Source organism: Apteryx mantelli, chromosome 7 (genome assembly GCF_036417845.1).
Source record: "Apteryx mantelli isolate bAptMan1 chromosome 7, bAptMan1.hap1, whole genome shotgun sequence".
NCBI lineage: Eukaryota > Metazoa > Chordata > Aves > Apterygiformes > Apterygidae > Apteryx > Apteryx mantelli.
Window position 1 is genome coordinate 20627002 of NC_089984.1, and position 26593 is coordinate 20653594.

The 26593-nt window shown below is 46.7% G+C and overlaps 1 protein-coding gene across 11 annotated transcripts in view; it reads left to right on the forward strand.

Annotated features, from left to right (window-relative positions):
- CAMK2G (calcium/calmodulin dependent protein kinase II gamma) overlaps positions 1–26593 on the forward strand; it is a 123558-nt gene that overhangs the window by 29173 nt on the left and 67792 nt on the right. For all 11 annotated transcript variants that reach the window (XR_010884717.1, XR_010884718.1, XM_067299904.1 and 8 more), the window contains exon 3: positions 25625–25684. Coding sequence is in view for 9 of the 11 variants with exons in the window: in XM_067299904.1 (XP_067156005.1) it covers positions 25625–25684 (60 nt within the window). In the remaining 2 variants the exon portion in view is untranslated. The remainder of the gene's footprint in view (positions 1–25624; positions 25685–26593) is intronic.

Sequence of the window (26593 nt, forward strand, 5' to 3'; positions counted from 1 at the left end):
CTGTGATCCCTCACAGTGTCATTGCCCACATGGCGAGTCACTGGTAATGCCTGAATTCTTATTTTTAGTCCTGTTGCTGCCATCGGGCTGAAACCATTGGCCAGTAAGAGACTTAAGTGAGGAGATAAACACATTAATCTCCCTAGGCCTTCCCCCTCAGCTGCTGCCTCTGCTCCTCTGTGCATCTCGAGATGTAGCTTTTCCTCAATGATCAGGCAGGGTGATGTTCCCTGCCTACCCTGGTAGGATGTCGTTCAAACCCTTTCACTATTAAGTGCTGGAGCTGGGAGGAGCATGCATCTGTACACGTGCGTTGGCATGCATGGATGGGGCGGTGTGCTTCCTTCTGCAAGGCAGGCAAGCTGGGCCTACCCCTTCCTTATTTCTGCCCCTTCTCCCTTGCCATCTGGGCTCTTCAGGGAATATTCTCACTGTCTTCTCGCGTTATCACTGCACGGCCTTTCCCTCTGTTACTTCAGGAAGTGTCCTGAACAAAACTAATGGGACTATTTTCTGTAAGTTTTCCATACTCATCGAGAATGTCTTTCCTGTTTGATAAGCTTTTAAAGTATCGTGTTGAATTCTTTAGTGAGGTCACTGGTTTTTCTCAGTTATATGGTAGGAATCTTTAATAACAGTTTGTGTGTTCTTAGGCTTCATTTTACTACATGCTTTCCTGATGCAATGAGGTATTGAATAAGGGAGTACTGCTGAGTGCTTTTTTGCCCAGTAGTGAGCTGACAGTAGTGCAGACTGAATAGGATATTTTCTTCTGCCCTTTCTTTCCCATGTCCTCTTTCCCAGGTACCTCTGGACCTCCTTGTTCCAGAAGTCCCAAATCACATGTCCAAAGCTGGTAGCAGTGTGCGATATAGCTGATGTGCTTCTCATTTCCCATGGCTCTGTGGGTCTCGGGTAGCCAGCTGTAGCCATAGCTCATGATGCAAGTAAGGCTCAGGCCCCTCTGAGCTCTTGGCAGCGTGCTGGTGATACAACATGCATGTGCTTAACTCACATGGAGCTCTGTCCTGTTAGTTGTGGCTCAGTCGGTGTCATTCTTCTGACCTTCCTGGTCCAAAGTCTTTTTCAGTCTCTTTTTTTTTCCTTGAGGGTGGCCCAAACTTTACAGAATTTGGACAGATTTTTGCAAGCATCTTCTCTTTTTGGTACCTGCCTTTTAGAGAGGAAGAGTTGGAGTCCGATGTGTTTGAGGGCTTCTGTTTTTCTTAGTAATCATTTCTCTGACAAAATCTGAAAGCACTTCTGATTGTTATATCTGAGTCAACATTAACTCTACCTAGGGACAGCATGCCCAAGTGGATAGGTTGAGGCATAAGTTGAACAAAGTAGCTACCAAGTATTGTCCCATCTGTCCAATGATGTGATGCAGAAAGGCGACTGAAAGGGGTGGCCACTGTTTCCAATGTGGCTGTAGTGCTGTCAGCATGTTGAGGTGGGGAAGCAGTCCTGTGGGAGCAGATTAGTCCTGTGTGTGACTGAACTTTTCCGGACCTTTCATAGAGAACTGGCTCGAAAGCTGATGCAGAGCTGCCTCCCATTTGCAGCGTTGGCTTCAAAAGGCAGAGCCAGCATGGGAGTGCGGAGTGTGCACACCTGTACTTTGTGCCCAGGGACCACCGTGATGGGAACTGCGCTGTGATTATTTATAAGTCTCTGCGCTAGTTGAGCTAGAGATTGGTGCTTAACGCTGCCTGTTCCTGACTCTGGAACTGGAGTTGGCTGCAGGCAGTGCAGTTGCGAGTTGTGAAGTGTAATCGCTTCACCCACATGTGCTGCAGGTTCCAGGAGCTGCTGTTTCTGTGTCTTTCCCTTTTGATACGTTTTCTCCACTTTTTGTCTGTAGGAACTGATCTCTGGACATGTTCAGTGTTTGAATGGATAAATGTGCAGGTTTTTACTGTGGACAAAGGAAGCATAATTAGTTTCACTCTGTGTGTATATGTGTGTGTGTGTGTGTATTTTTTTTTTTTCTCTTTCTCTCCTTTCCTCTTGCCCCATTTCTCCCTGTGTAGAAGTATTGAGCATCTGAGGCTGATGAACAGAGAGCTTTGTCTCTCTGCTGACAGTGTAGCAGAAGGTGCGATTGCAGTATGAAGGACATACTTCACTAACTTTATTCTCAGTAGTGTAGCGATAATAGCGTTGAAGACACAATGATGTGGATTTCAGTGTGGGCTAGCGACTTAGGCACATATGTAGGTCCCCAGCAGGCCTGTGCAATCTGCATTAAAGTCTGTGAATCCTGCTATTATTACCCTTGCTAGCAAGTATAGTACTAACATGGATGTGTTTATTCGTGCTGTGATTAAACCTTTGATTGCAGAGTAGACATACCCATAAAGCTTTGAGCCTCTTTTGCAAGGACAGAAGGTGCCCAGCAGGAACAATATCAGAAGCTGGGTGTCTGTCTCCTGCCTGTGAGTGCCAGCTCCGGAGGAAATAGTTACGCAGTTTTCTTATCACTTCAGTTTTACTCCAGCTTTCTGTCTGGTGCTGCACTTTCAAAGTGAAGGTCTTGGCTTCCCAGAGAACAGCTGCTTGTGGTGTCCCCTTGCACAGGGTCTTGTTCACTGAAGCCCAGCCTCCTGGAACTGTTCCAGCCCATAACCTGATGGAGAAAAACCTGTGCAATCACTTGAGTTGTTATAAGCAACAGCTTCTCTGCAGGGCTGGACACGTCCTCAGCAGATCATGGGGAAGGATGATTTCTATCTCCTCTATTAGTGGGTGTGAGAAGGCAAGTGCCTTGAAGTTGCTGGTGGGAGCCATAAATCTGTCCATTCAGAGGAGAGCAGCAGAGAGGGGACAGGGAAAGGTCTGGGGTTTTGATAGCCTGCGTCTGTGCTAAATGCTTCCTATCTGCAGTGTATTAGGGATGCTAGTGTTTGTAATGCCCCCAGAGGTCAAGAAAGTCAGTACCATTCTGGTGTCCTGGCTAGGGCATTACTGTGACTTTCACTGCTTCTGAGAGGTGGAAAGGGTATCTAAAAACTAGGGAAGTGACCAAAAAAACCAATAAGCCATGTGTGCTATAGCATGCTTGGCTTAACTCCTGCACATGCATTTGCTGCCAAAGAAACAGAAATACAGCTGTGGCGGGTGTATTCCTAACCACAGTTACACATGGTGGAAATCTTTGGGAGCTCTTAGATATGTTGGTTTCTGAGTCCCAGCAGCTGAGCTGTAGTTTGTCTGTTTGGTTTTGGTTTGAAGAGGCTCTGCTTTTCCAGAGCTTCAAAGAAAATTGTTCTTGGGAAGGTGACCATGCTCTGCCCTGCGATTGTGTCAGCCCTGTGATTTCCCCAGAGCAGATGCCTGGAGCGCTGCAGAGGATTTGGAAGAACTGTGAGAATGGCAGGACTGAGCCTGAAACAGACTTCAGGCTGATTCTTGGAATCAAAATAACAGATAGCCACTGCTTCCCAGTGTGTTTGGGTGACAGAAGACAGGTGTTAACAGCTGCATTTTGCTGGTGCTTGGGTCTTGACACGGGGCTCACCAAAGGTGCTGGCTGTGATCACCCCAGTGATGGCTATGCACAAGTTATCATCTCGTCCCTTTTGGAGACCTTATCCTGTCACCTCCTCATGAGCCCGTTACATGCTTCCTCCAGTTTTCTGAGCAAGCTTGAGAGTCTTTCTTCCTGCTCTACAGGAACCTCCCCAACTGTAGGTCTTTCAAGCTATTCCAGCAGTTGTCCTTGGTGACCCAGTAAGTCCTTACCACTTACCTTGCTGGATGGCTCCCCAGTTTCTCCATCAGTGGTTCTGAGTCATAATAACGATGGTTCTCATGCTCCAGACATCACCATAGCTTTCTCTCAACTGCCTCTGGCATCTCTATTCTCAGCTCTCTGAAGCTAGGCCATGGGCAGTGAAAGTAGCTTATCCTCTCTAGATAGGATGCGACTTCCCCATGCCTGCAGTGTGGTCAAGTGATTATGGTGAGAATCCTTGCTGACCTGTTTTGTTGGACTTGCGCAGTCTCTCTCTCTGGCTTAGAGACTCATGCAGGAGCAGAGAGAACAGCTTACATGCAAACTCAATACCCGGCCACCTTCTGTGGTTCCTTTGCTGTAGCTTCAGCCCCATTTTGAGCTTCCTTTTCTGCTGGACCCTGGAGTGAAATCCTGTCCCTCAGACTGTGTGGTTCCCCTACCCACTTACTCAGGCACACATCCACAGAGGCTCTACCTTATCCCCGCTACGGACCTCATCTCTGAGCACTCAGTTTTCCATAGTGTTCCTGCTGTCTCTTAGTCTCATGCAATTCTGGGTGTGATGCCTCTGTTGTCCTCCTTCTCAGCTGTGCTGTCCAGCCTCAGCTAATGCTTTGGGCTCTGGACCTTGCCTCCCACCCATGCAGGGGGTCTGTAGCTGTTCCTGTGTGCACATGTGAAGCTGTGCAGCAGGTGAGAGCTTCTCACACAGCTTCTGAATGGGGCTACAGCCAGAAGGAAATTGTTTGCTGACATATGGTTCATGCGACAGTGAAGGTACGGCATCAATGATAGACACGTGGGCATAGGTTAAGAAGGTCAGGACAGCAAGGCAACATCTGCATAATCCCTTTGCTGTTTTGCCTGAAGATGAATGAGTGGCCGCAGGGATGGGGAGAAGCAGCAAAATCACTGCTAACAGGGCAGACATGCTAGCTACATGTAGCTACAGGTTTAGTGGTTTTTTTTTTTTTTTTTTGTAAGACGGGTCTGAATAGTTTTGTAGGACACAGATAGTAAAATGCACATTAAGCTGGAGCCCTCTCCTCGGGGGTTTGAGAACATCCTAGAATTTTTGAGGTGTCTGAATTGAATGCAGAGGTTCTCCACAAGCCAGAAGCTCTTGAAGAGTTCATGACAAGGCTTAGTATTTGAAGGGACAGCATATTTATTCTGTGACAAGTCTTGCGTTCCCCAGGCTGCTTGACCCTCCAGCCCCTGGCATGTCTGTGAACCTCTCCGCAGGTGCAAAGCTGCTGTGTTTCATCCGTGCTCTCTCCGCGCTGAGGAGCGAGTCCCGCTTGCCTCATCCTTTCTGGTTGGCTGCAGCCAACAGATGGGGAAGGAGGTGTGCAGGAAGAGACAATTTGCCAGGCTGCTGGGGACAGGGTTCATTTAGAGCTTGGACATGCACAGAAGCTCCCTACAACACCTTCACAGTGTGAAAGTACAGTGTAGTCCAGACACTTCAAACTGTCCTGGTTAGGGTAGTGTCTCTGTGTTTTGGACTCTTCCTGCAGCATGCTGTGAGTTAGGGAGGAAAAGAGGAGCAGCAGTCTTTGCAGTACTTCCGAATTGCTTGCCCCACTTCCTTTGTGGATCAGTTTTCCTGTGAACAGTGGCAGCTACTAGAGAAGCTGCAGCCTCAGTGTTTTCCCGTGTCTTCCTCGAAACAGCTTGCGGTACAGTTTTGTTGTGTGTTTAATAGACTGAGCCCCGAGAGGCAGTGTAGGCCAATGCTAATCGGAAGGGTCTGTTTTCCACCTGCGCCTTCTGAGTCCATGTCTGCCAGAGAGCAGGAGGTGATGCCTGGGTAAAGGGATGCGGGGATTTTGCACTCATACTGAACACGTTTGCAAACAAAGTGTGTGAGAGCAGCAATTGTGCTTTTGAGTGCGGAGGCCTTGTCTCCCGTGAAAGCCGGGAAGGCAGAACCCTCCTCGGCTCCCTCTGGAACAAAACCAGGGGATGACTAATGCGCTCTTTGTAAATACAACTTATCCTATCAGTGACTAATGAAGGCTATTTTTTTTTTTTCTGTCTCTCTAAAATAAAAGCCATTGCTCAGAGAAAGGCTGTTGATGGAATCTCTTTCCTCTTGTTTTATTTCACTCTTATCAGTGGTGTAACAGGGGTTTTACAAAAGGCAGCTTAATGCCCCTTTTCCTTATGTGAAACTTCCAGATTGTAATTTGTATATTAATTTTGTTCTGACTGATAAACAAGTCTTGCTGTGGTCACAGCATGCTCTTAATGTGATCTGTTCAAAACTGACTTTAACTTTTCTGTTGGATATTGACATAGCATGCTATAACTCCTGCGCATTCAGTCTGCACTCAGGATGCCTGCTCCTGATTGTGCGTGTGGTCCTTACAGAGGACATATCCCTTTTTTCTCTTGGCACTCTACCGATGAACAGGTTTCAACTTGCAGGCTAGCAAGCTTGTGAGTTTGCTAAAAGCTGCTGGAGAAAGCTTATTTTATCTAGTGCCATGCTGTCTGTCCCTCCCACAAGCGTGCACTCAGTGTGTTACCAAGTTGCCCAAAAGAAGCAATATTCACAAAGATGCGTATGGAGATATTACTCATGTATTTGGCAAGGGCTGTATTAAAAAGTAGGACTTCTAATTCAAATAAAAAGTTAGTTTTGAGTGGGTAAATTGATCAGAAACTTTGTATCACAGAAAAACTGTAACATGGAAATTCTCTGGACCCTGCTCTGTGAATTGCTTCCATGGTCCCAAAGGTTAATTCCTATCTGAGACAGACCCACAAGGGTCTTCAGCATGACTCCTCTTGGTGTGCTGTCTTGGATTTGGCAAGCAGATGCCATAAAAGCCTGTCTGTGCTCATCACACTGGCCTTTTCTGAAAAGAAATCCCGAAAAGCCTCATGTAAGTTTGGTAGGTCCTTTTTGCACCTCAGATATGTTGTTGTTTTCAAGGCAACAGGGGCAGGTGTCTTACTGCCATCAAACATTTCCAGCCCTGGCTTGTGGAATGTGCTGAAGGGAGCAAATGAGAACAATAATTAGTGGTACTGTAGGTCTTCCTTGGAGGATGCTATCAAGTGCGTCTTCCTCATTCTCTGGCTGTGCAAGCCAGCCTATTTCCATCATCTGACATTTCTATGGCTGTTGTAGCAGTAGTCTACATGTTTTTCTTTGAGTCCTCTGTCTGTGCCTCACTGTCTCTGTAGTCACCCATCCTGTCCTCCCCCCCAGCCCAGATCATGACCTGTTCTTTTCAGTCGCTCTCCCTGTCTGTCCTGATCTGACACAAATTCTTCACTGTAGCCTTTCCCCTCCAGCCCCCCTCCCTTTTATCCAGCTTATCACTGGCCTGAGTTTTACTCCTGTGGCAGGGTGGCTGCTTGCTCTTGCCTACACTTGCACTCCTAAGTCTCCTGGGTGCTTGCAAAAGTGAAGATAGCTAAGTATGATGTGTCTGCCTGACTTCCAGAGGTCGTCAGCAGTGACCCTCAACTGTTTTTTGGCTACCTTCTGAATTAAGATTTGTGTCAAGTTACTTTATAATAAAGAGCCAGAGTATGCATTCTCTTCTAAATGTCTTTTCAGTGTGTTATATCTGTTTCAAAGTAAAATGTTTTTTGTTAAAAACACAAAATCTATTAGTCAAAATGTAAGATAAGAAAGAAGTGTAGAAGTGTTTAGAGATGGGAGGAGAGTAAGAGGGAAACTTGGACCTCAAGAAAGAAGTCAGTGCTGGAATCAAACATTAAATCAAACTCTGTTCACAAAGATGAAACATACTTGCCATTTCAAACCTAGCACAAATTGCTGGTAGCAGAAAGGCATCAAGCTGTTCCTTGTAAAAATGTTTCTCTCTTCAAAGAGCCTAGACCCTTGCTCAATTCCATATAGGCACAACAATGCTAGTGATTTCCTCCTCCCAGAGCCTTTTTATTTTTAAGGTCTTGTGCTCTGAGATGACTCACTAAGGAATCCCTTGCCGCAGGTCACAGAGTTTGGCTAAAGAAATGCCACTTTCAAATATGACAAATGGTGATCGATTGCACAAGCAGGACCTGAGCCAGTTGATATAAATCTGCTTCTAACACAGATGTGTAAACACTGGGGCGTGTGATGTATGTTCTGTGCTCAGGAGTCAGACACTCAGGGAAGTTAAGCAGAGATTATACTAGAGTGGTGTTGGGTGGACCAAGTTGACTGGTAGAAGGAAATAAGATTTCCCAGGTCTCTTAATTTCCTTGATTGGTTTGTCCATTACTGTGTTTGCATGTGGTATTCTGGAGTGCAGCAGAATCGGGAGCTTTTTCTTCTCTGGCTCTCCATAGTTCTTTTAGTCCCTGGACCACTTCCTTTTGCAGTAGAGATTTGCTCTGTTTTGGAATACCTTTGCCAGAGCCAGGTAGGACAGGCCTTTATAATGTGGAACATCTTTGCGTTGGCTTTTCGGGAGTAAGGCCTCATGAATACATGAATACATTATGTCTTGGGCTGGCCTGGCTTTTGGCACATGGCATTGGTAGCCAGATGGTTGTTTGGAGGGCAGTAGCAGCACCGGCTGCCTCAGAAAGATTCTGTGGGCCAGAGTACCCGGCCCAGCCCTGGGAGGTGGATGGGCAGGCTAGTCCTTGTGTGGTGCACTGCTTCGAAGGTGGAGAGAGCTTGCCTGAAGTCTCTTCCTGACAAGGACTGGGCATGCTCAGCTTCATTAGGGAGGTTAGTGAGTACTCTTTTGGCCAGCGTCATCTTTTTACTTTGTCTGTGTTAAGCTAGGATGGGTAATGCATCATCTCCTGACCACTCTCCATTTTGTTCATTCTCTTGCTCTGTTTCTTAGTGCGAGCTATGTTGATCCGAACCTTGCAGAAATGCTTCTCTCTTCCCTCTCTGCTTTTTGGTATTGCAGTAAATAAGTTTACATATGCTTGTTTTGGCTGCAGTTTAAAACCTTGGGGGAAAACTGGTGTATGTGCATGCATGCAGTCTTGCCTGTTTAGAGGGCTGCAGAAAGACGACACAAGTGGTGTCAAACTGTTGACCTTTCCTAATTGTGCTGCCAGCCCCTCTCTCCCTGTTGAGTTCCTTGACATTTATTATATCAGTGACCCTTTGTGAAGCTATTGCACGTATGTATATTAGGTCGGGTCTCCTGTTATCAGACTCTGTACATATTCCTTGCCTTTGACTATGTGTGACAACACAGTGCAATCCTTCTGTCTCATGTTTCTTACGAGCTATAGACCAGGAAGCTTTGCCATTAAATCTTAAGTGATGTTTTTTGTGGTAAAGAGTGGGAAGAACACTGTATGAGGTGAGTCTTCATCACTAAGGCCAAAAAAGCCCTGGAGGAGTAGATGGGTTAGAGAAAGGAGAAGTTGTTTGTTTCATTTCTTTGCATTCCCCAAACTACTTATGATGCAGTTTGGAGAAGTTAGAAATATTTCAGGCAATTGTAACTAAACGTAAAGACAACCATGTTTCATCCAGGGCCCTGTGTCTTTTGTCATTCCATTAGCAAGACAATTAAGGAGTGAGGGAAGTTTTCAGATCTGTGTGGCTAGGAAGATGAACTTCACAAATTGCAAAATTTAGCATCATTAGCTTGAAACTTAGGCACAGAGTTGTTACCTGACCCTTTCTTTTTAATGTGAATATTAGCATAGCCAGCTTCCACTGCTGAGACCCTCAGCATCCGATATGCATGCCTGGGTTGCAGATGCAGAAAATGCAGACTCCTCCAGTGCCTTCAGGGTTCCCTGCCTTTTCTCTCCCCACCACCCATTCCTTCTAGTGCGTTTATACACTCATGAAGGGTGAGGGAAAGATCTATCACATGTGAAGTTAAATGGTTGAGGATAGTTAAAATTTTAATAGATCTCCCCATAGGGACTGCATTTTGCACTGTAGGACTAACTTAAAATCTTTCTTTCTTAAAACACTGAATGACTTTACTGCAGGATTTGCAGCTGTGGTACCTCAGTATCACAGGACATGAGGCTTTATTTTGTGTTGCAGAGATCTAAACCAGTTCTTGGTGCATCTGCAGGGGAGACAGATTACACACGTGATTTAGGCTTCATATGATTTGCTCATAATTCTGATATATTTTGTGCTTTGGGGTAGTTAGCAATCTTACTGCTGCCTTTTTCTTAAGCTTTGGCATTGGGCCACGGTGGTTTGGATGCAATCCATCAGCACTCTTTGCTCTGATGGTGCAAGTGGGCAATCAGCGTTGCAAACAAACTATTACCAGCCCAGGGAGACACAGTGTCTTCATCGCTTTGCTTTGCTTTTGCTTTTTGTCAGTCTTCTGCTCTTCTAAAAAGGTGCTTTGTATTGCATCCTCGCCTGCCTGAGATCCCAGCCCTTGCGAGTGACTTGTGGAAGCAGGAGCAAGGACAAGAAGAGACTTAGAAGCCTACAGTAGCCATAAGGGAACCTCACGGACCTAATGGCTGTGTGACTAGCTTGCCTGGCTCGCACAGTGGAGCAGAGACTGTGGTGCTCAGGGTGGGCCCTGTGCCCACCAGCAGATGAGCAGCAGGGATGCTGTGCGCTTAAGAGTTGGTTTGCAGCACCCGTCATCGACTGGCAGCAGCATTTATCTAGGCCAGCAGGGACACAGAGAGCAAGTGACTCACTCAAGGATTCACGCACGCTCTCCCCCCTTCCTCCCCCCGGCACAGCTGTGGCTTGGTCATCAGCCATTTGGGATCTAGCAGCTTTATTTGGTTGCTGTTTGCAGTGGGCAGTTTCTGTTAAGGTTGTTAATTTTATCAGTTGAGCTTTCAAGGCAGTTGACTTAAGGAGAGACTTAAAATTGTCATTCCTGCCCATATTTCTCCTTCCCGCTCGCAGTGCTGCCACCCAAACAGCTGTTCTGGCGTGGGGCTCAGCTGCGGAGGTGAGAACGAGCAGATGGGCTGGCAGCAGGAACTTCCCAAAGCCGCTCAGCCAACACTGGAGCTGCTGCTGGGACAGTGGCTGTTGGTGTTAGGCTGAATTGCCCTCTCTGGGCACCACCTCAGCTGTGGTGCCTGGAGGGTCTGATGGCTTTGCCCTAACTGACCTGAGAAACACATTCCCCGGTGTGTGTGAGGGCAAAGGGGGGTACAGGAACTTCTTTAAATAATGATAAAAAGGGAAACTGGTTACCCTGTGTGACAGCAGGAGTTGGTAAACTGGTCAGATTGCCAGCTTTACTTTTTGTTGAACTGCTGGGTGATGTGACCAGCAACGCTCCTGGCTGTTGCCGAGATTGTAGCCCTTGAAGTGGAATGGCCTCTCCCGGGCATCCACCATGCAGTCCTTCGCTCCCCTTGGCCTAGGCCAGCGCATCTCATCTCTGAGCTGGGCTTTCCCTTCCCATATAATCCTGTTTTCCTTGTGCTGCTCTTTCTGGTGTGTTCTTTCTCCTTCCCTTGCTCCATCCTTTTTCATGTGGCTTTGGCTTCCCTTTGAACACCTCTTCAGTCATCTTTGTCTCCTGTCTGTGTCCCCAGCTGCAGGTGCTGTGAATGTTTCTCTCTTAGAAGCACATTTTATGTTTGTATTTACTAGGGCCTGGAGGATGCATTTCGTAGGCCTCGCTGCCCCCGACTGCTGTCTCGTCAGATTCAGTGGTGGCTGTAAGCAGCTTGGGGGAATTGCTGTCCTTAAGTCATGAAAAATGCAGGCTGCCCAGCCGCTGGCCCCCTCACCACCTTAGTCACGGGCCCTTTGGATCTCTCTTTGCTGCAGAAACTAGTCTTACATCATAGATGGATTTTTTTGAGGTGAAGGCCTGCACTTCTGTTTTCCCATGTTCATCACCTTTCCAGTGCACTGTGTGAGCTATGTACTTCTGTGCTGGGGGTGCAGAGCTGTACTGTAGGCAGAGGATAACTAAAGGACTGTAGCATTCAGCTATGTTGGTTGACAGAAGATTTGGAGAAGAGAAAAGAGACTGAAAAAGAGGCAGGGATCCTTTCTTGCCACATTCACCTTAAAATTGGAGGTAACAGTTTTGGTAACAGGTTGAATAGGGTTCATCTGGCTATAGAGCCAGTTGTCCAGGTAGCGATGGCCAAAAGGAAGCCAGTTTTACCACGCTGTTTGCTGAAAATGATGGCTGTTGGGGAGCCTCTTTTAACACAGGGAGACAGTGGTAGGGTGCGGATTCTTGCTCTGTGGTGCGTGGAGCACGTGTGGGACTGTGGAGCATTTCTCAGGCTTCGGTCATAGGAGACTGTGCTCAGTTTTCTTTTTTTGGTTCAATACTCAACTTGTGTGGATCGAAATAACATTTGTTACTAACAAGGCCGGAAGTACTCCTTTTAGGTCAGAGCTGAGGCTGTCTGGTGGGTAGCGTGGGAGAAGCTTTCTCTGCCACTATTCCTCATTTGTGTGTTGGGGGGGGGGGTTGTTGTTGGCTTTTTTTTCTTTTTTTTTTTTTTCCCCTCACTTCAATTAAAACTTAAATAATGTGAATAGAGAAAGTTGCTTTGTGGCTATCAGTGTTAGCACTTTTAATAAATGTTCCACTGCATTTTCTTTCTTCTCCTGACACACCTTCCTTTTACCCTCTCATTTTGTGCTTGGGACAGGCAGCAATTCACAGATCTGCTTGCTCTGAGTTCACACAAGCCCTATGGTTTCATCTCCTAGGCCTCTGTCAGTCATCTCGTTGTTTGTCAGTCTGTGTATGGGGCTGCCTTCTTGAGTGAAGCACTTATTTCTGTTCTAGGTATGCTGTCTGTTAAATACAGATTTTGTGTCTGTCTTGTGATTTGACACATGTCTGTCTTCTTGATCTGCTGCTGTGGAATTCAATGCCAAAATGCACCACATAATTTAGATCCAAGCAATAGCAAATAGCTACACAAAAAAAGCTGTAGGTGTCCTTACAATTTGTATTATGGTAATGTAGCAGCATTAAATACCTTCAGACAAACAAGATCCAAACTGATCTAGCCAGAAGCATTAAACATTCATCAAAAAAAAAGGGGGGGGATTTAAGAGTAAAGAGCAAATCAAAACTGTAGAATAACAGTTGCCTTTTTGGAAAAGAAGGGACACAAGCTCCTCTTTCCCTGGAAACCTGAAAGAAGGCATGATGAAGGCCAGGCTGACTATTTCAGGGCGCTGTGCTCGCAGGACAGGCAGGGCTGGAGTTCCTGTGTGAAGGATGCTGTTTGCAGGCTGTGCTCTTTCTGAGCAGAGCGCACACTTTCTTGGGGGGCAGTTCTGCCCAAACAAGCTAAACGTTGATTTTTGCACTTCTGCTGAATGCTGGGCATCATAATGAAGACCTGTTAGGTCCCAGTATGGCACTGAGGTAGAGCCTCATGCTTCTCGGTGTGAGGTATGATTAGGTATCCCAGCACTGGTAATGCTGCCTCTATCAGTTTTTGCTTTGAGAGGCTATTCAAAATCTGCTAGATCTAAACAGTATTGTTTCTTTATGCATTTCTCTTCCTGAGGAAGGATGACAACTCTAGTAGTGACACACTGAAATTCCAAAGACCTGAGGTTTTTTTCTCAGATCTGTCACTGACGTGGTCTCTGGCTTCAGTGCCTCTGTTTTTGTTTCCTCCATCTGTTTAAACAGTAAAAACGTGTGCTTCAGGGGTTGTCAGGTCACTTAGTAAATGTTTGTTACTCACCTAGAGATTCTCAGATGAAAGATGTCATGGAACTAGTTGTTCTTTCAAGTATTTTTTGGTTTTCTAAGATCTTTTTTTTCATAACCATATCTGTCTCATAGAAACTTGTCAGAATTTCAGTTTCCCTGGAATCTCTGCTTGTGGTCTGCAGGTCTAGGGACAACTAAAGAGAGATCTGCAGAGGGCAACTAAGAAACAGCTATTGCGGAAGTTTGTGTAAGCTAAGAGCCACTGCCCTGTGTATTGTTCTGCACATCTCATTGCAGAAAGTGTGTGGAACCCCTCTAAAAGATTGCATGTTTATTTCAAAACCACTTTTCCTTTCTTAATCTCTGCAAAAAGCATGTTGGGATGCCATTTATTGAAATACATGTTTTACAGCCAGCTTGTTAGATCTGAAACACATCCTCCTCCCCGCCCAACTTTCTAACCAAAATATGCAGTTAGGTGGGCGTGCACGTTAGTATTATAACTGCAGCCTCCTACCTCTTAATCCTGTAACCCACAACTACCTTTTTTGTGTGCGAGACCACAGCGTGCTGTCTGTAACAAACTGCCCCAAACCTGTAGTTCAAAGATGCAGATGTCATCTCAAGTCACCATGTCAGGCCATCAGACATAGCCTGTGCTGCAACATTTCTTGGGGCTCTTAGGCTACTCCCGGCTGGGTAGGAGGAACCACCCCAACACCTGTGAAGGAGGAGAGCATGCTCCTCCCTTCTGCCTCTCCACCAGTTCTCCAAGACCAGTTCTTCTTTTATAGGAAACATCAGATCTTTGCTAGTGAGCTTTCAAAGGATCAGCTTGGGGGGAAGGAGGGCTGGTTACCCCATCCTTTGTGTGACTTCAGGGTTGGCTGCTGTCACAGCAGAGGCCAGACTCCCCTGCTGTGGATCCACTCTACATCCAAGTGGTGACAGCATCTGGGGAAAGGGGTCGGCAGGGGGATTTTGCTCTTGCTCTCAGTGAAGTTACTGATAAGCTGGTCACATGAAACAAAAAATACATCAGCTCCCCTCCCCCATGCACTGGAGTGTTTCTTGGCTCTGCACCCAAACTAGCAGCTAAACACGTGATTTACTTGTAAAATGCAGCCAAAAAAATGGTGCCATTGCAGATGGGGATCCAGGGATGGGGGGGCTCAACCTGGGCTGCCCTATGTGTAGCCAGAGGCTGAGGGCCCCCAGGGAAGGAAGGGGGCACATCCGGCCTGTTAAAGTAAAGGAAGCTGAGGGGAGCTCAGTGCTGCAGGATGTGGGCTTAGGGGGATGTGCCCTGCAGGACATGGGGCAGCAGAGGAAAGTGTGAGCTGCCAGAGGCAAAAGGCAGGGGAACACCGAACCGCAGCCCCACGGCGGGATGGAGAACGGCGCAGGTGGTGCTGCGCTGCGAAGCAGGCAGGGAGGGAGGGAAGGGCTCCACAACGCAGGGGGAGGGTGCCGACAGAAGGGGGGCTGGGGCTGGGGTTGAATGGGTGCTCTGAACTGAAGGATGTGGGGAAAGTCTTTTTGCAGGATGCAAGGTCTGAGGTGACCATAACAGAGGGTCATACTAATTTTTGCTCTGTTTGGATGCAAGGAGGGGGAAGCTGTTTGACCATTCAAGCTGTGGAGCTCAGCATCTTCTGGTCTGCAAACTTCTTTCTTTTGCTAGTTGCATTCATATCCCTTAAGGATCTCTTAAGCTTTTAAAATTACACTAACCAAATATATCTAAATGGAGCTAAAATAAGCCATTCCACTCAGCACAAGCCTGGTAGGGGCTGTCACACACATGTCCCACCGGGCTGGACAGCCTGCTAGTTGCGGCACTCTTAGCGTGAGCACAACTACACCACATTTCTTCCTGTGTCAGGACCGTGGCTGGTGCAGTTACACCTTCTGGCCACAGCAAATGCAACAGACAAAATAATTGCTGTCCTTTGCTGTGCTTTTGTCTGCCTGTAAAGTCTGTGGCTGGTGGTCTCCATTTCAAGTCGGGAAGAAAGTGGCTGCATTTTTGTTGTTGTCAAACTGAGGGTCGATGGCTACTGAAAGCTCCTAGAATGCACTGTTGCAAGAACAGTTCCCAGTATGTCCCACAGCAGCATGGGCTTTCCTCATGTTTCATCCAGCCCTGAGGAAGGAAAAAGTCTTGTAGAAGCAAGAAATGGTGCTCTCTGTAATAGCCAATGGAGCAGGTGGAGTTGTTGAATTGGTGGGTAGTTTTAAAGGTAAATTGGATGAGTTCTTGTTTATAGCAGCCGACTATAGGTATCAAACTTTAGGCTGCAGCTGACCACCCAGCATGGAGTTCGGAAGGTAACCTCAGTGTTGAAATGTTTTCTCGTCCACTTATTTACTACTGAATCGGGAAGAGATGCTGCCTGTATGACTTGCCTCCATCACAGTGGCATGAAGTGAGTGAGTTGCTGGCTAGCAGAAAAAGAGGAGGGGAGATGAAATCCAGATCAGAGACTCTTGGAAAGACTTAATTATGTTTTTTTAGTAACTGAAGTAAATAGTTCATGGGGAAAGCAAAGCAGAGAATAGTCAGGTCAGTACAGGTCTCATGTATCCCACTGGTGACATGGGGAAGGAAGACTAGGGAGGTGAAAAAACATTTATCCTCTCTGCAAGAGGATCTGGCATATCCTAAAGGGATATGTAGACTGGAAGCACGGCTTGTATGTAGGGGAAGGCATGTGTGTTGTGTGTCAGAGCTTACTGAAGACTGTTGGCTGGAGTCTGAATGGTTCTTTGGCCTGTATTAGTTGTTTTGTAGGCAGATATCCTCTGTTCACCTAACACTTTCATACTGCTGTCTCATTTTCCTGCGGTTGCACTAACACGAAGGCTTTCAGGCTATGAAGCTACTGGGCTCTGCCCAGCCCATTGCTTTTACTGAGTAATACTGGAAACAGCTGTCGAAACAGCCCAAGCAACTGAATGTCTTGCGTTCTCAGAGCCTGGTCAGGAGAGACGGGGTGGCTGCTTGTGAGTCACAGGGTAGGTGCATTAAGGAGTAGCTGCTTGAGCAGGGGCTCCGGAGGCATGCGGCTTGTGTGGGAGGGTGGGTCCGGTAGGGAGTGGGCAGCTGACGCTGTGAGGGATGTCATGTCAAGGGGCTTACAAAATCCTCCTCTAAAACTATAGCAAGCTCGGAAGGAGCTCCCTTGCTGAGGCTAATTTGTTCTGAGATGACCTCAAATGCGAGGCCAAGGGCTATTCCTACAGTGGATAGCTTAGGTGCTTGCTCCCTCCCTTTCCATCCCCTGGTGAATGCATATGCGCTTCGACTTAGCATTTCTTTGAAGTGCCGGCTTTGATCAAACCATGGGATCTGCTGTAGGTGAGAACCTTAGCTGAATGGTGGGAGCAGGTAGAGCAAACTGAGGGGATCTCGCTCCATTGCTGCCATTTTAATGCTCTGTAGAGCGTGCCCCGTTTAGAGACGTACGTAGGTGATGCATCAGGCATAGTTCCTCTCTGCCACCCTGAAGACTGAAGGTTGTTGGTAGCAGCTGCTTATAGTACTTTGGTGCTGCTTGGGTAAGATACAGCAGCATGTGCCTTTCTTGTCTAGGCCCAGGAGGGGTTTTGGAGGAGCCTGGAAAAATGTAGAAAGGTGCCTTTTGAAGTACCTGTAGGAAGGTTTTGTGCTTTGTATGCTCTTGGGGCTCCTCAGCATTTTGTCCAACCATTTTGTTCCAGGTTGTTTTGTGCAACCTTGCACAAACCAGACACTGTGCATTTCTAGAGAACAGGTATGCCTGTTCCTCTCTTGTTCTTTGTTTCACTCCTCATGCAGAAGCTAGTGAGCATTTTCTATACCAGCCAGTGTTGCTGGATCATGAAACTGGGGTGCCCAAGGCATGCTGAGCCTCTGGAGGCCTGCTGAGAGGTGGTGGCTGGTCTGCTAGGCCATGCTGGAGTGGGTGTCTTTTAGGAGCCAGGGCATGCCCTGGGTCATTGCGCTGTAAAGCTTTTCTGTGGTTGGAGTGCCCCAGAAGTGTCCTGAAACCCTTGGCCAGAGCACGTATGAAGAATCATCTGAAAAGAAAAAAATTACTGAAGGAGACAAAGGATACACCTCAGAGTGTAGTGAGGGATAGAAAATACCCAGTCTGGCTTTATGTGTGCCCTTGTAGGCAAGGAGTGGCATGGCAGGCTTCAGCCCGTGCTTAACCTCCGTGTGTTAATATCGTTAATCGTGGCCGAGGTGACTCTCGCCTGTTGCTATGACTCTGCGCCGTGTCAGTGCGGTGACCTCCTTTGTCTCGGGGTTCCTGGAAAGTTACTGGTGTCTGTCTGAAAGCTCAAGACACCAACTTCCCCTTCCTGCTGCAGCACGCACCAGGCGGCTTTTCCTCTGCTTTGTAGTGTGTAAAATAGGTAACACTCAGGGTTCCTTCTGAAAACAAGAGGGCAGGAATTCTCCTTCCTGTGTTAAGTCCACCTGCTGCGTAACCCAAGGAAATTATACTATACTGGTCAAGTTTTGCTGACAAATTGAAAAACATGCATGTGAAAAGGAAAAGCAGCTTTGAATTGCACTGAGCACACAAATAGCAACGGCAAAGGTGTAGACTAAGGCATCCTATCTTTGCAAAGATCAGTCTGTTTTAAATAGTTTTAATACCTTCTTCCCCTTTGCCGCTGTAATATACATCTTCATATCTGCCTTCAGTTACTCTATTGAAGATAATGACAAGATAAAGAAATATTGGAAAAGAAAATAAATTTACCTGCCCCACTCTTTAGGGAGCTAGTCTGAGGTGCAGACACAATCCCTTAAACCATCCTGGCTTCTGCATTTGCTGTGTGGTATTGGTAATCTAATTTCTACATTACTTGGACAAAAAAGTGGAAAATCCACTCTAAATTTGTGCAGGTTTTGTTGTTGACTTTTTTTTAACATGTCCCAGTACAGTGATACCAGGAGGTTCACAAATACTCATGTGTGGAAACACAGCTTATTACAAACTGTATGAGCATCCTGGCTCTTTTTAAGATCCCCGTGTGTATGTACTTTGAGGGGTAGGATTACACTTCTATGAGGGGATTGTTTGTTTTAGGGAGGTTAGGAGAGGGTGGGGAAAAAACTATTGCAAGGTAATAACCTTAGCGGCTTTTGCTGGAGGAAAGATTTTGTCAGAAGTTATGTCTAGCAGTGTTTATTGAAAGTTGTCTTCTATTTGTTTATGGTGTCCTGTTGGCACTTGAGCCTGCTGCTGTGTGAGTAGCTGAAGGTGAGTGACGAAGGCCTTACCGCTGTCTTGCTTCTCCAGCTTTTGCCTGGGTGAGAAAAGGGGGCCTTTACTGTTTTGTTTTCTCTTGCTCACTCCAGCAGTGCCTTCGCGTGGGTGCCTTTGCGGCTCTCGTGCGGTGGCTGCAGCGGAGGTGGTCCGGCAAGAGGAACCGCACCACAGGCGCCCCTCTGCTGGCACCCGCTGGCCCTTGGGAGGGAGGGCCCCTGGGGTACTGCGCGGGGAGCTCAGCGTCAGGATTTGGCTTTTAGAAATGGCATCTGGAAAGAGTGTAGTATGCCGTAACAGACTGATTAATGATAGCTAGTCTTTGAAATGAGAATGTAGAAATACTGCTGTGAAAAGGTAGAAATCCCTGAGCTGCAAATAGCTGGAGGGAGGGAGAGCGTTGGGGAAGTATTGCTATATGCTTGTTCGGTTTATAGTCTTCTCTAGGCATCTGCTGTTAGCTATTGTCAGAAACAAGATACTGAATCGACATGGACCTCTGGTCATTCTTAAGGCCTAGTATGACTTTTGTCGGTAATGACTTCCACAGAAAGGAAGTAGTGGTGATCTGAGACTTGCTGGTTTTTATGTTTGAAGTGGTGGCATGGCATATTGCCCTATGCTGACCCATTTCAAACACTAATAGTTATCTCTGCCCTTTTATAGCACAGTGTTACCTGAGAAATAAGAGAATATAGGGGGAAGTCTGTGGTTTGAAGCTCAGAATGAGGGAGCTAGCTCTGTTTTGCTGGGAATATCTCAGAGAGGAAGTTTAAATTTAAACGAGCAAAGAAAAGCATGAATGACCTGAAGGCACAGGCTAGTCTCATGCTGCAAAATCTATTTGATGCAAATTCGATTTCAACTCAAAAGATATCTCAGCAGCTGGCACCAACTGACTATCTCCCAGAATTGGCATGATGACAGCAATCAAACTGAATTTATTGCCTTGGGTTTGATTCCTCTTCCGGACTCTTCCCATTCTCAGAAAAGTAATCTAGAAGGAAGACACCATTCCTGTGGGAATACAAGCTTCCTCTAACTGCAATGATAAAGCACAGTTCTAGTGCAGGATGCAGACAGGTGGACTGTATTAGTGAGCAGCTCATGTATATACTCCAGTTGAGAGCAGGAAAATTATATATTGGTAAAGGGAGGAGCAAGATTTTTTTTTTTTTTAATTTTTTTTCTAGCCCCATTTTTCTTGAAACAGGGATGATTAGGGTCAGTTTTGTTGCTGCCTCTTTTTAGTGAACTTGGGAAAGAACCTATCCTCCCATTGGGGTGCTTGAGCTTTTAGACAGCTCTAGGGAAGCCCTTTTTTGAGGCAGGTGTCCTAAATAAAGAGCAAGCCATGGCCACACCACCTCAGTATAACTGAAATCTGGTAAAGCCAGCCAGTATTAAGACAAACATTGCTGTGGGTGTACTCCTTCATTTATGAAACTGTTTCAAAACAGTGTTGTGTTTCTAGTGCTTGTTGAAGCAAGTGTGGTAGAATTTGTTTTTTTCCACCTGATTTTCTGGCAGGTGTGAAATTAATCACTTCCTCTGGTAAATGTTTTTTTTATTTAATTGAATGACTGTTTTGTCCACTCTTTCCGTTATTTTTCAGTGCTGTCTTGTACTTCTGTTTGCCATGAGAAGTGACTACCTGAAATAGGCGTTACATATTTTCCTAGAGCAATAAATCTCAGTGCTCCCTGGCCAGGTGGGTCGGGAACAGGAGATGAAGGGCACGTCTCTGAATCTCCCGGGACGCAGGTCCTTTGAGGAGCTTACGGAGAGGCTTTGGCTGGAGACCGTGTTCATATCGCAGCTGCCCGCAGCTGAAGCAAACCCCCCAGCGCGTCTCCGGGGAGCGAGAGTCAGCCGGGGCACGGCGCAATGCCTGCAGCCAGCTGGGCCTCGCGCGGCGCCGCCTGTGCGGGGCAGGAGCCTCGGCACCTGACAGCTAGCGCCTTCCCTGCCGCTCGAGTTCAGCCCTCGCCCAGCTGCCTTGCGACCGAGCTCCTTTGCGGGTTTGCAGCAGGTTTCTTTCGCTGGACTCTGCCTCCTGAAGGCATGCTGCAGCTCGGCACAGGCAGTTCTCCCTTTCCTTCTCTGGCAGCCCCTTCTGCTCCCAGCACCTCCAAGAAGGCCGGTTAGGCACCATGACCTTTTTCATCTTTCTGTTGTTGTTGTTGTTGTTGTTGTTGTTATATAAATGCTCTCACTGGACAGCTCCAGACTGCTGCAGCTTGCAGGTGTCCTGTGCCCTGTCCCCCTCTCTGCAAATGTTCTCCTGCTGGCCTCTGGGGCCCTTGCAGCAAAAGCAGCCGGGGAGGATAAACCTCCGGAGAAGCAGCAGTGCGCAGAGTGGCCAGAACAGACAGTTGGGAACCAATTCCCTAGGGAAGAGCGGAGCCCAGAAGTTGGGCCTTACTTTATTCATCTCTGGCACAGCATCTTTGAGGTAACAGTCTCAAGTGGTCAGAAGATGAAAGAACTTCCTTGCAGAAGAGCAAGAAATGCACATCATTATGGACCTGGCCATATCCCCCACCCTGCTGGAGACTGTTGGTTTTTCATGAAGTAAAGCTGTCTGCATTTTGCTTTTTATTTCTCACTTTGGTACACCCGTCTTTTATATCACATTATCTTGTTTTTCAGATGAGTTTGATGTATTTAGGCCAAATTATCCTGGTTTTGGCCTTCTGTATCCTTTTTGGTCTTCTGTACTCAGGCTGCGTTGTCTTTGTTTTCACTGGCTCAGTTAGAGATTCTTGTAGCTGCGACATTATTAACAGTGCGCAGCCGCTTCTGTCCATCCCTTGAGGACGAGCGGTTCTGTTCTGGTAAATGGACTGCCTGTATGTATAAAGTGAAGCAGTTTCATTTTTGCAAGTCCTTAACTTTTGCAAATGGTGCTAACACAATCATTCTTGCTTTCTATTAAAGAAAACCCCTAGACAAATTAAGAAGCCAAACCAAAGAAATCCCAGCTCTTTGAAGAGCCAGTTATTTGGTTATCAGGTATATTCTAAAGACATTTTGTGTTAATTACTAGAACTACGCTTACAGAAGCATTTGCAGAGTAATAATGCTAATGACATATTGGTTAAGTGTAGTCTTAATTTTTGAACCAAAATGCAGAAATTTTATCTGTATAGAGGCCTGATAGAGAGAACTAGATATTTGTAACTTAGTTTGCACACTGAAAATGAGAAGACTTTGTCCTCCTGCTTTAAGCTCCATCTCTTAAAACATTTGAATTTTAAATTTTGCTACAAATAACCTGTGTAGACTGGACTTCTCTGTCCATGTAGCTAGTCATTGCTCTAGACTGTAGATAGAGGAATTGTCCAAATATCAAAGTTCTCTCTCTTTTGGCTGGAAAACATTCAATGAATATTAGATGAGTGTTTGTAATATCCTGTACTTAAGTTTTAAGCATTAGCAATTGTTCAGCAGTAGACAGTTCTGTAACTTAGCAGGAAGAAAGCTTAATGAAATCCAGAATGTGGAAACAGAAGCTAAATGAAATCAGACATGGAAATACAGTGCAAAATTTTAACAGCAAGGTTAATTAATGTTTGGAGAAACTTCGGTGGATATCTGGCTTTATACATCACTTGAAGTCTTTAGTGTGAACGCTTACATTTTTGAAAAGATATAGTGTGTTTTAGACATCATGAAAATTGCTTGTTAATATTCCTTAGCTTGTGAAAAGCAGGAAATAGACCTAATGTCCTAGGCCTCAGACCCCATAACCTAGGTCAGGATGTGTTGCTGTGTTTGTTAGCTACAAGCTTTTGCTTCTGCTGTGCATTAAGAATATACACCTTCACCCAACAGATGGCTTGCGAAAGTTTGATCTAATGGGAGGGGGAGGAGAAGTTATTTGCTTTGCAAGCTCTTGATAAGGCAGGGATCTGAGCCCATATCCTCTTTACATCATTCCTCTAATGCGTTTATGAATACTTTGGGTTTTTAAGATTCTGTGAGCCCCTGTATAAGATGAGATGAGATGTCTTATGCCCTGACCTTTGACTGCTCTTTTGGCATCACAGAATCTTATTTTTTCTGTTTCCTATTGGGAATGATCTTTGTTAGACCAGAGAGAGAACTAGAAAAATTATAGCTCTGTGTTTATCCCTTATACACTGAGATGCTGCGTTGCTTCCCACAAATACCAAATGGACTTGGCCACTGACCCTGGGAGCAGGAGTGACATGCCATACACTGTGCCAAAGGCTACCTGGAGATGCAGATTAAAAGGGGCTCTCTTTTGGGGGTGGGGGCTCCTTTCAAGTCACAAGTTAAGCTGTGCTCTGGTGTCATCTGGAATTGGTCAGCGATCCTCCAGGACTGCGTCAGGCAGTGGCAGCACACCAGTGCAGCCTGACCTTTCGGTGCTCTCCGCTCATCTCCGCGGGCCAGTGCTCCCGGGGCTGGAGCAGCCGCGCTGGGGTGTGTGCTTTCTCTCTCCGAGATGTGCTTGAGTTTGCCTGTTTTGTTGCCCTGGAGACAGAACAGTGTGGTATGCTTCCCCCCTGACCAGAAATAGTTTCCTGTACCTTGTGACCAGAGTGCTGTGCTCCTCCTCTGGTCGCCAGCCAGGCTTGGTGGTGCTGGAGGGATGGCGTGTGGGGTGGTGACCTCTTGTCACAAGTTCTGGTGTGTCTGCTGCCCAGGATCACTAGCTGCCCTGCCTGCTCCCCTCCCTCTGCAAGATGGTGTAGGGTTTCAGGGGAGCAATTGCTCTTGATTTACATCTCCCGTGGCATTTTGATGGTTATGTCATTTTGTTTGAGCCTGTGCTCCTGTCAGCTGTCTGTCTTGGCTGTCAGGACTCGGTAGCTGAGTAGCACGTGGTGAGCTCTTACCTCTCCTTCCCCCTTTGCTCAGCTGCTTTTGCTGTCTGCTTCCTAGTGTCCTTGTGCTTGGGAACAGATTCTCAGCAAGTGTAACTGGGCCCAAGGGCGATGTGATCAGGGTGGCTGAAGGATCCCCTTCTGCAGGACTTCCAAGTAGAGCTGGGAGGGAAAGCAGGGAATTTGCAAGACCCAGGCGTGCGAGCAGCTTATGGACAGTTTATCATCAGTTCTGGTCCTGCTATAGGAATGTGGCCCGAGTGCAGAGGGTGCAGTGCAGTCTGTTGCCATGCAAGTGTTTTGCAGAACTTCATTTGTGAGAGACGCTTCTAAAAGGGAAGCCAAGGCAGTCTCCCCCTGGCCCCCGCCAGCAGTGCAGGCGAGAAAGAGCTTGCATTGCACCAAGACCTCGGGAGCGTGGAACCACTCCAGCCTTTCTTGCTGTCTGCTACTTTATTGGAGTGGTTCTGGCATAGAACAGTGAAATGTATGCAACAGCAACAACAATTTCCAGGACTGAGAAGGAAAGAGAGATGAAAGGAGTAATTTACTTTCCCCCGTCCCTGAACAGTAGCAGATGAGGATGTAGGCACATCTCAGCCCATATAAAATATTAACTGGGACATTTTCTACAGTTCAGCAGTGGGAAAGAAGACAGAAATTCTGCAGTGCCCTGAGCTGCTATTCCGAGTCCAGGAGAGAGGGATTCTGAGCAGAGACCTGTCTTGGTCTCCGCTTTCTGCTCATGGGGAAGGGAATGGTTGCCCAAAGCTTGTCTGTGCAAAGGAAAGGGAAGGCCATGCAGAGACCATAGAGCTGCGTAGGCTGTTAGGTGCAGCAGTGCAGGATGGCTTTGAAGTGGCTCTCTAGTGGGGTTCCTGTAAATCAGAGGGTGCTACATTTCTGCTAGTGGTCTGCTGAATAGCCCAACCAGCCTGGTGTCCTGCTTACTCCTGTGGAAAAGACTTGTGTGTCACAGGGGATGCAGAGAAGGTGTGCTTTCAAGGCTGCATGCTGAAGATCTGATAGAGAAGAAATGTCATGAGGGAGCAGGGACTGGTGCCAGTTCCCCTTTCTTTGCCCTTTTGATGGGTGGGCTGGGAGGAAGGGCTGTCCTTGTTTCTTGCCTCTTTCTAGGCATCTGCATTCCCCAGAGGCCTAGAGTTTAGTAACTGCCAGGGCTGCCTGAAAGATTTGCTTCTCTCAGATCCTTTCAGTGAAGCTCTGCTTGTCTGATGTGAGCATTTCACTTGAGGGGATGGGGGCTTTGTAGTGAAAGTCAGGGATCAATCATTGCTCTTGTGGAAAAAATCTCCTTTCTGTCTGAGCATCAGTGACTAGAAGGGCCCCCTGCTTCTTGGCTGAGAGTGTCAGGGTTACTCTAGCTCCTTCACCTTTCCTTGCCCCCACACGTTAAATTTCAGGGGAGGAGAAACTGTTTTTGCTCTCCTTGATATTTTTTTTCTTTAATCCAGATGACAGTCCTGCTCAAACTGACATTGCCTTTGGGCTGGACTAAGCACAGTTATCGTTTAGGCAGCATTTCTTGCCTGCAGATCTCGAAATGCTTGATCAGCAGCATTTCACCAGCAAGTCCGTCCGTGGGTACTGAAGTATGGTTACCTTTATGGTTGGCTGCAGCTGGCAGTGTTCCTTACTCCGTGCGACAGCTGTGCCCTAGCAGTAGCCATGTATTTCTCCTTCCTGCCCTGCCCTTCTTCCCCAGTGTTTCTCTGGGGCAGCAGCAGATCCTTTCCCATTTCGTGCAGGTTATCTCTTCAGAGACTCTTCCTCCTCCTCTCTGGCCTTGGAGAAGGGGGTAAGTCTCACAACAGATTTCACTAAAACTGACTTTATATTTTTGTGCAGCTGAAGAGTGGTGTGTTTAACTGTGCTACTGCTCACTTGGAATCGAAGCAGAAAACACCCAGTTTAGCCCCAGCTCTGGAGCAGGCATGGAGGTCCTGTGCAGCCTTGGCTGTGGATATCCACACAGCCCTCGACTCAAACAGTTGTAAGGTTTTGGGAGATGGTTGCATTCCAGCAATTTCCAGTCTCACACAGCCCTCTGGGTCACTGTTTTTCTTTCTCCACTGAATATGAACAAGAGCCTAGTTCAGAGTTGTGCAGCTTAATGTCATATTTCTTATTCTCTTTCAGATCATCAGAAACTGGAACGTGAAGCTCGAATCTGCCGACTCTTAAAGCATCCAAATATCGGTAAGCTTCTCTGGACTCAGAGGGACAGGGAGGTGAGACAGGAGTCAAATGGCTCATTCTTGCGCCCAGTAAGAAAGGAAATGTATTCTGAATATTCACAACAACTCTAGTCAAATGTGCCTGTTGAAATCACCTTAGCTTCTCCCTTTGACAAATTCTGCAAACAGCTGTGTCCCAGTCCCTGAGCCTCCTGGGCCAAGTGTGCACCGACATGTGCTGTGCTCCTGCCTGCTCCTCCTGGCAGGGCTGCCCCTGATGCTCGGCTGATGCCCAGCTCTGTCCTCATTTGGCGCATGTGCTGCAATGGGAGTGAGCAGAGTTGTGTGTGTTTTCCCCCCACCTCTCTTCTACTTCCTCTTCTTGGCACTTTTCTGTGCATCCATTTAAAGGCTGTATTCAGTGAGATACCCAAATTTAAGAGAGAGTGGATTAATATGTTGTCTCTTCTCATTCCAGTGGTCATTTGCTCTGAAAACAAAAGAGCCAATAACTTTTTTCTGCTCCTGAAGTTTTGGGGTTTTTTTTGTTTTTATCTTTTGCTGAGTGTCTCTTTCGTGTGGCTTGTTTCCATGGTTATCCTGCATGCAGGTTTTTTTGTTTGTTTATTTGTTTGTTTTGTGCTCTCCCCCCGTGAAACAGATGGGAAGAAAGAATTGCCCACTTCAACAGTGGGCAAAAAAAAAAAAGTGGTGGAGTCCAGAGAATAATTTTGACTTCAAATAAAAGAGGAGGGGAAAATAAGACAAGCTTCAAACAAAAAATACATTATTTACTAAACTGGAGAGGGAGGACATGAATTCTATCTTGTTCCAAAGTGCCATAGAAGTTTGCCTTATGTTTTTCATTAGTGAAACTTTACATTGTTTGCTGTAAGTTGCTTTGAGTAAGAAATTTGGAGAGTGTATTATC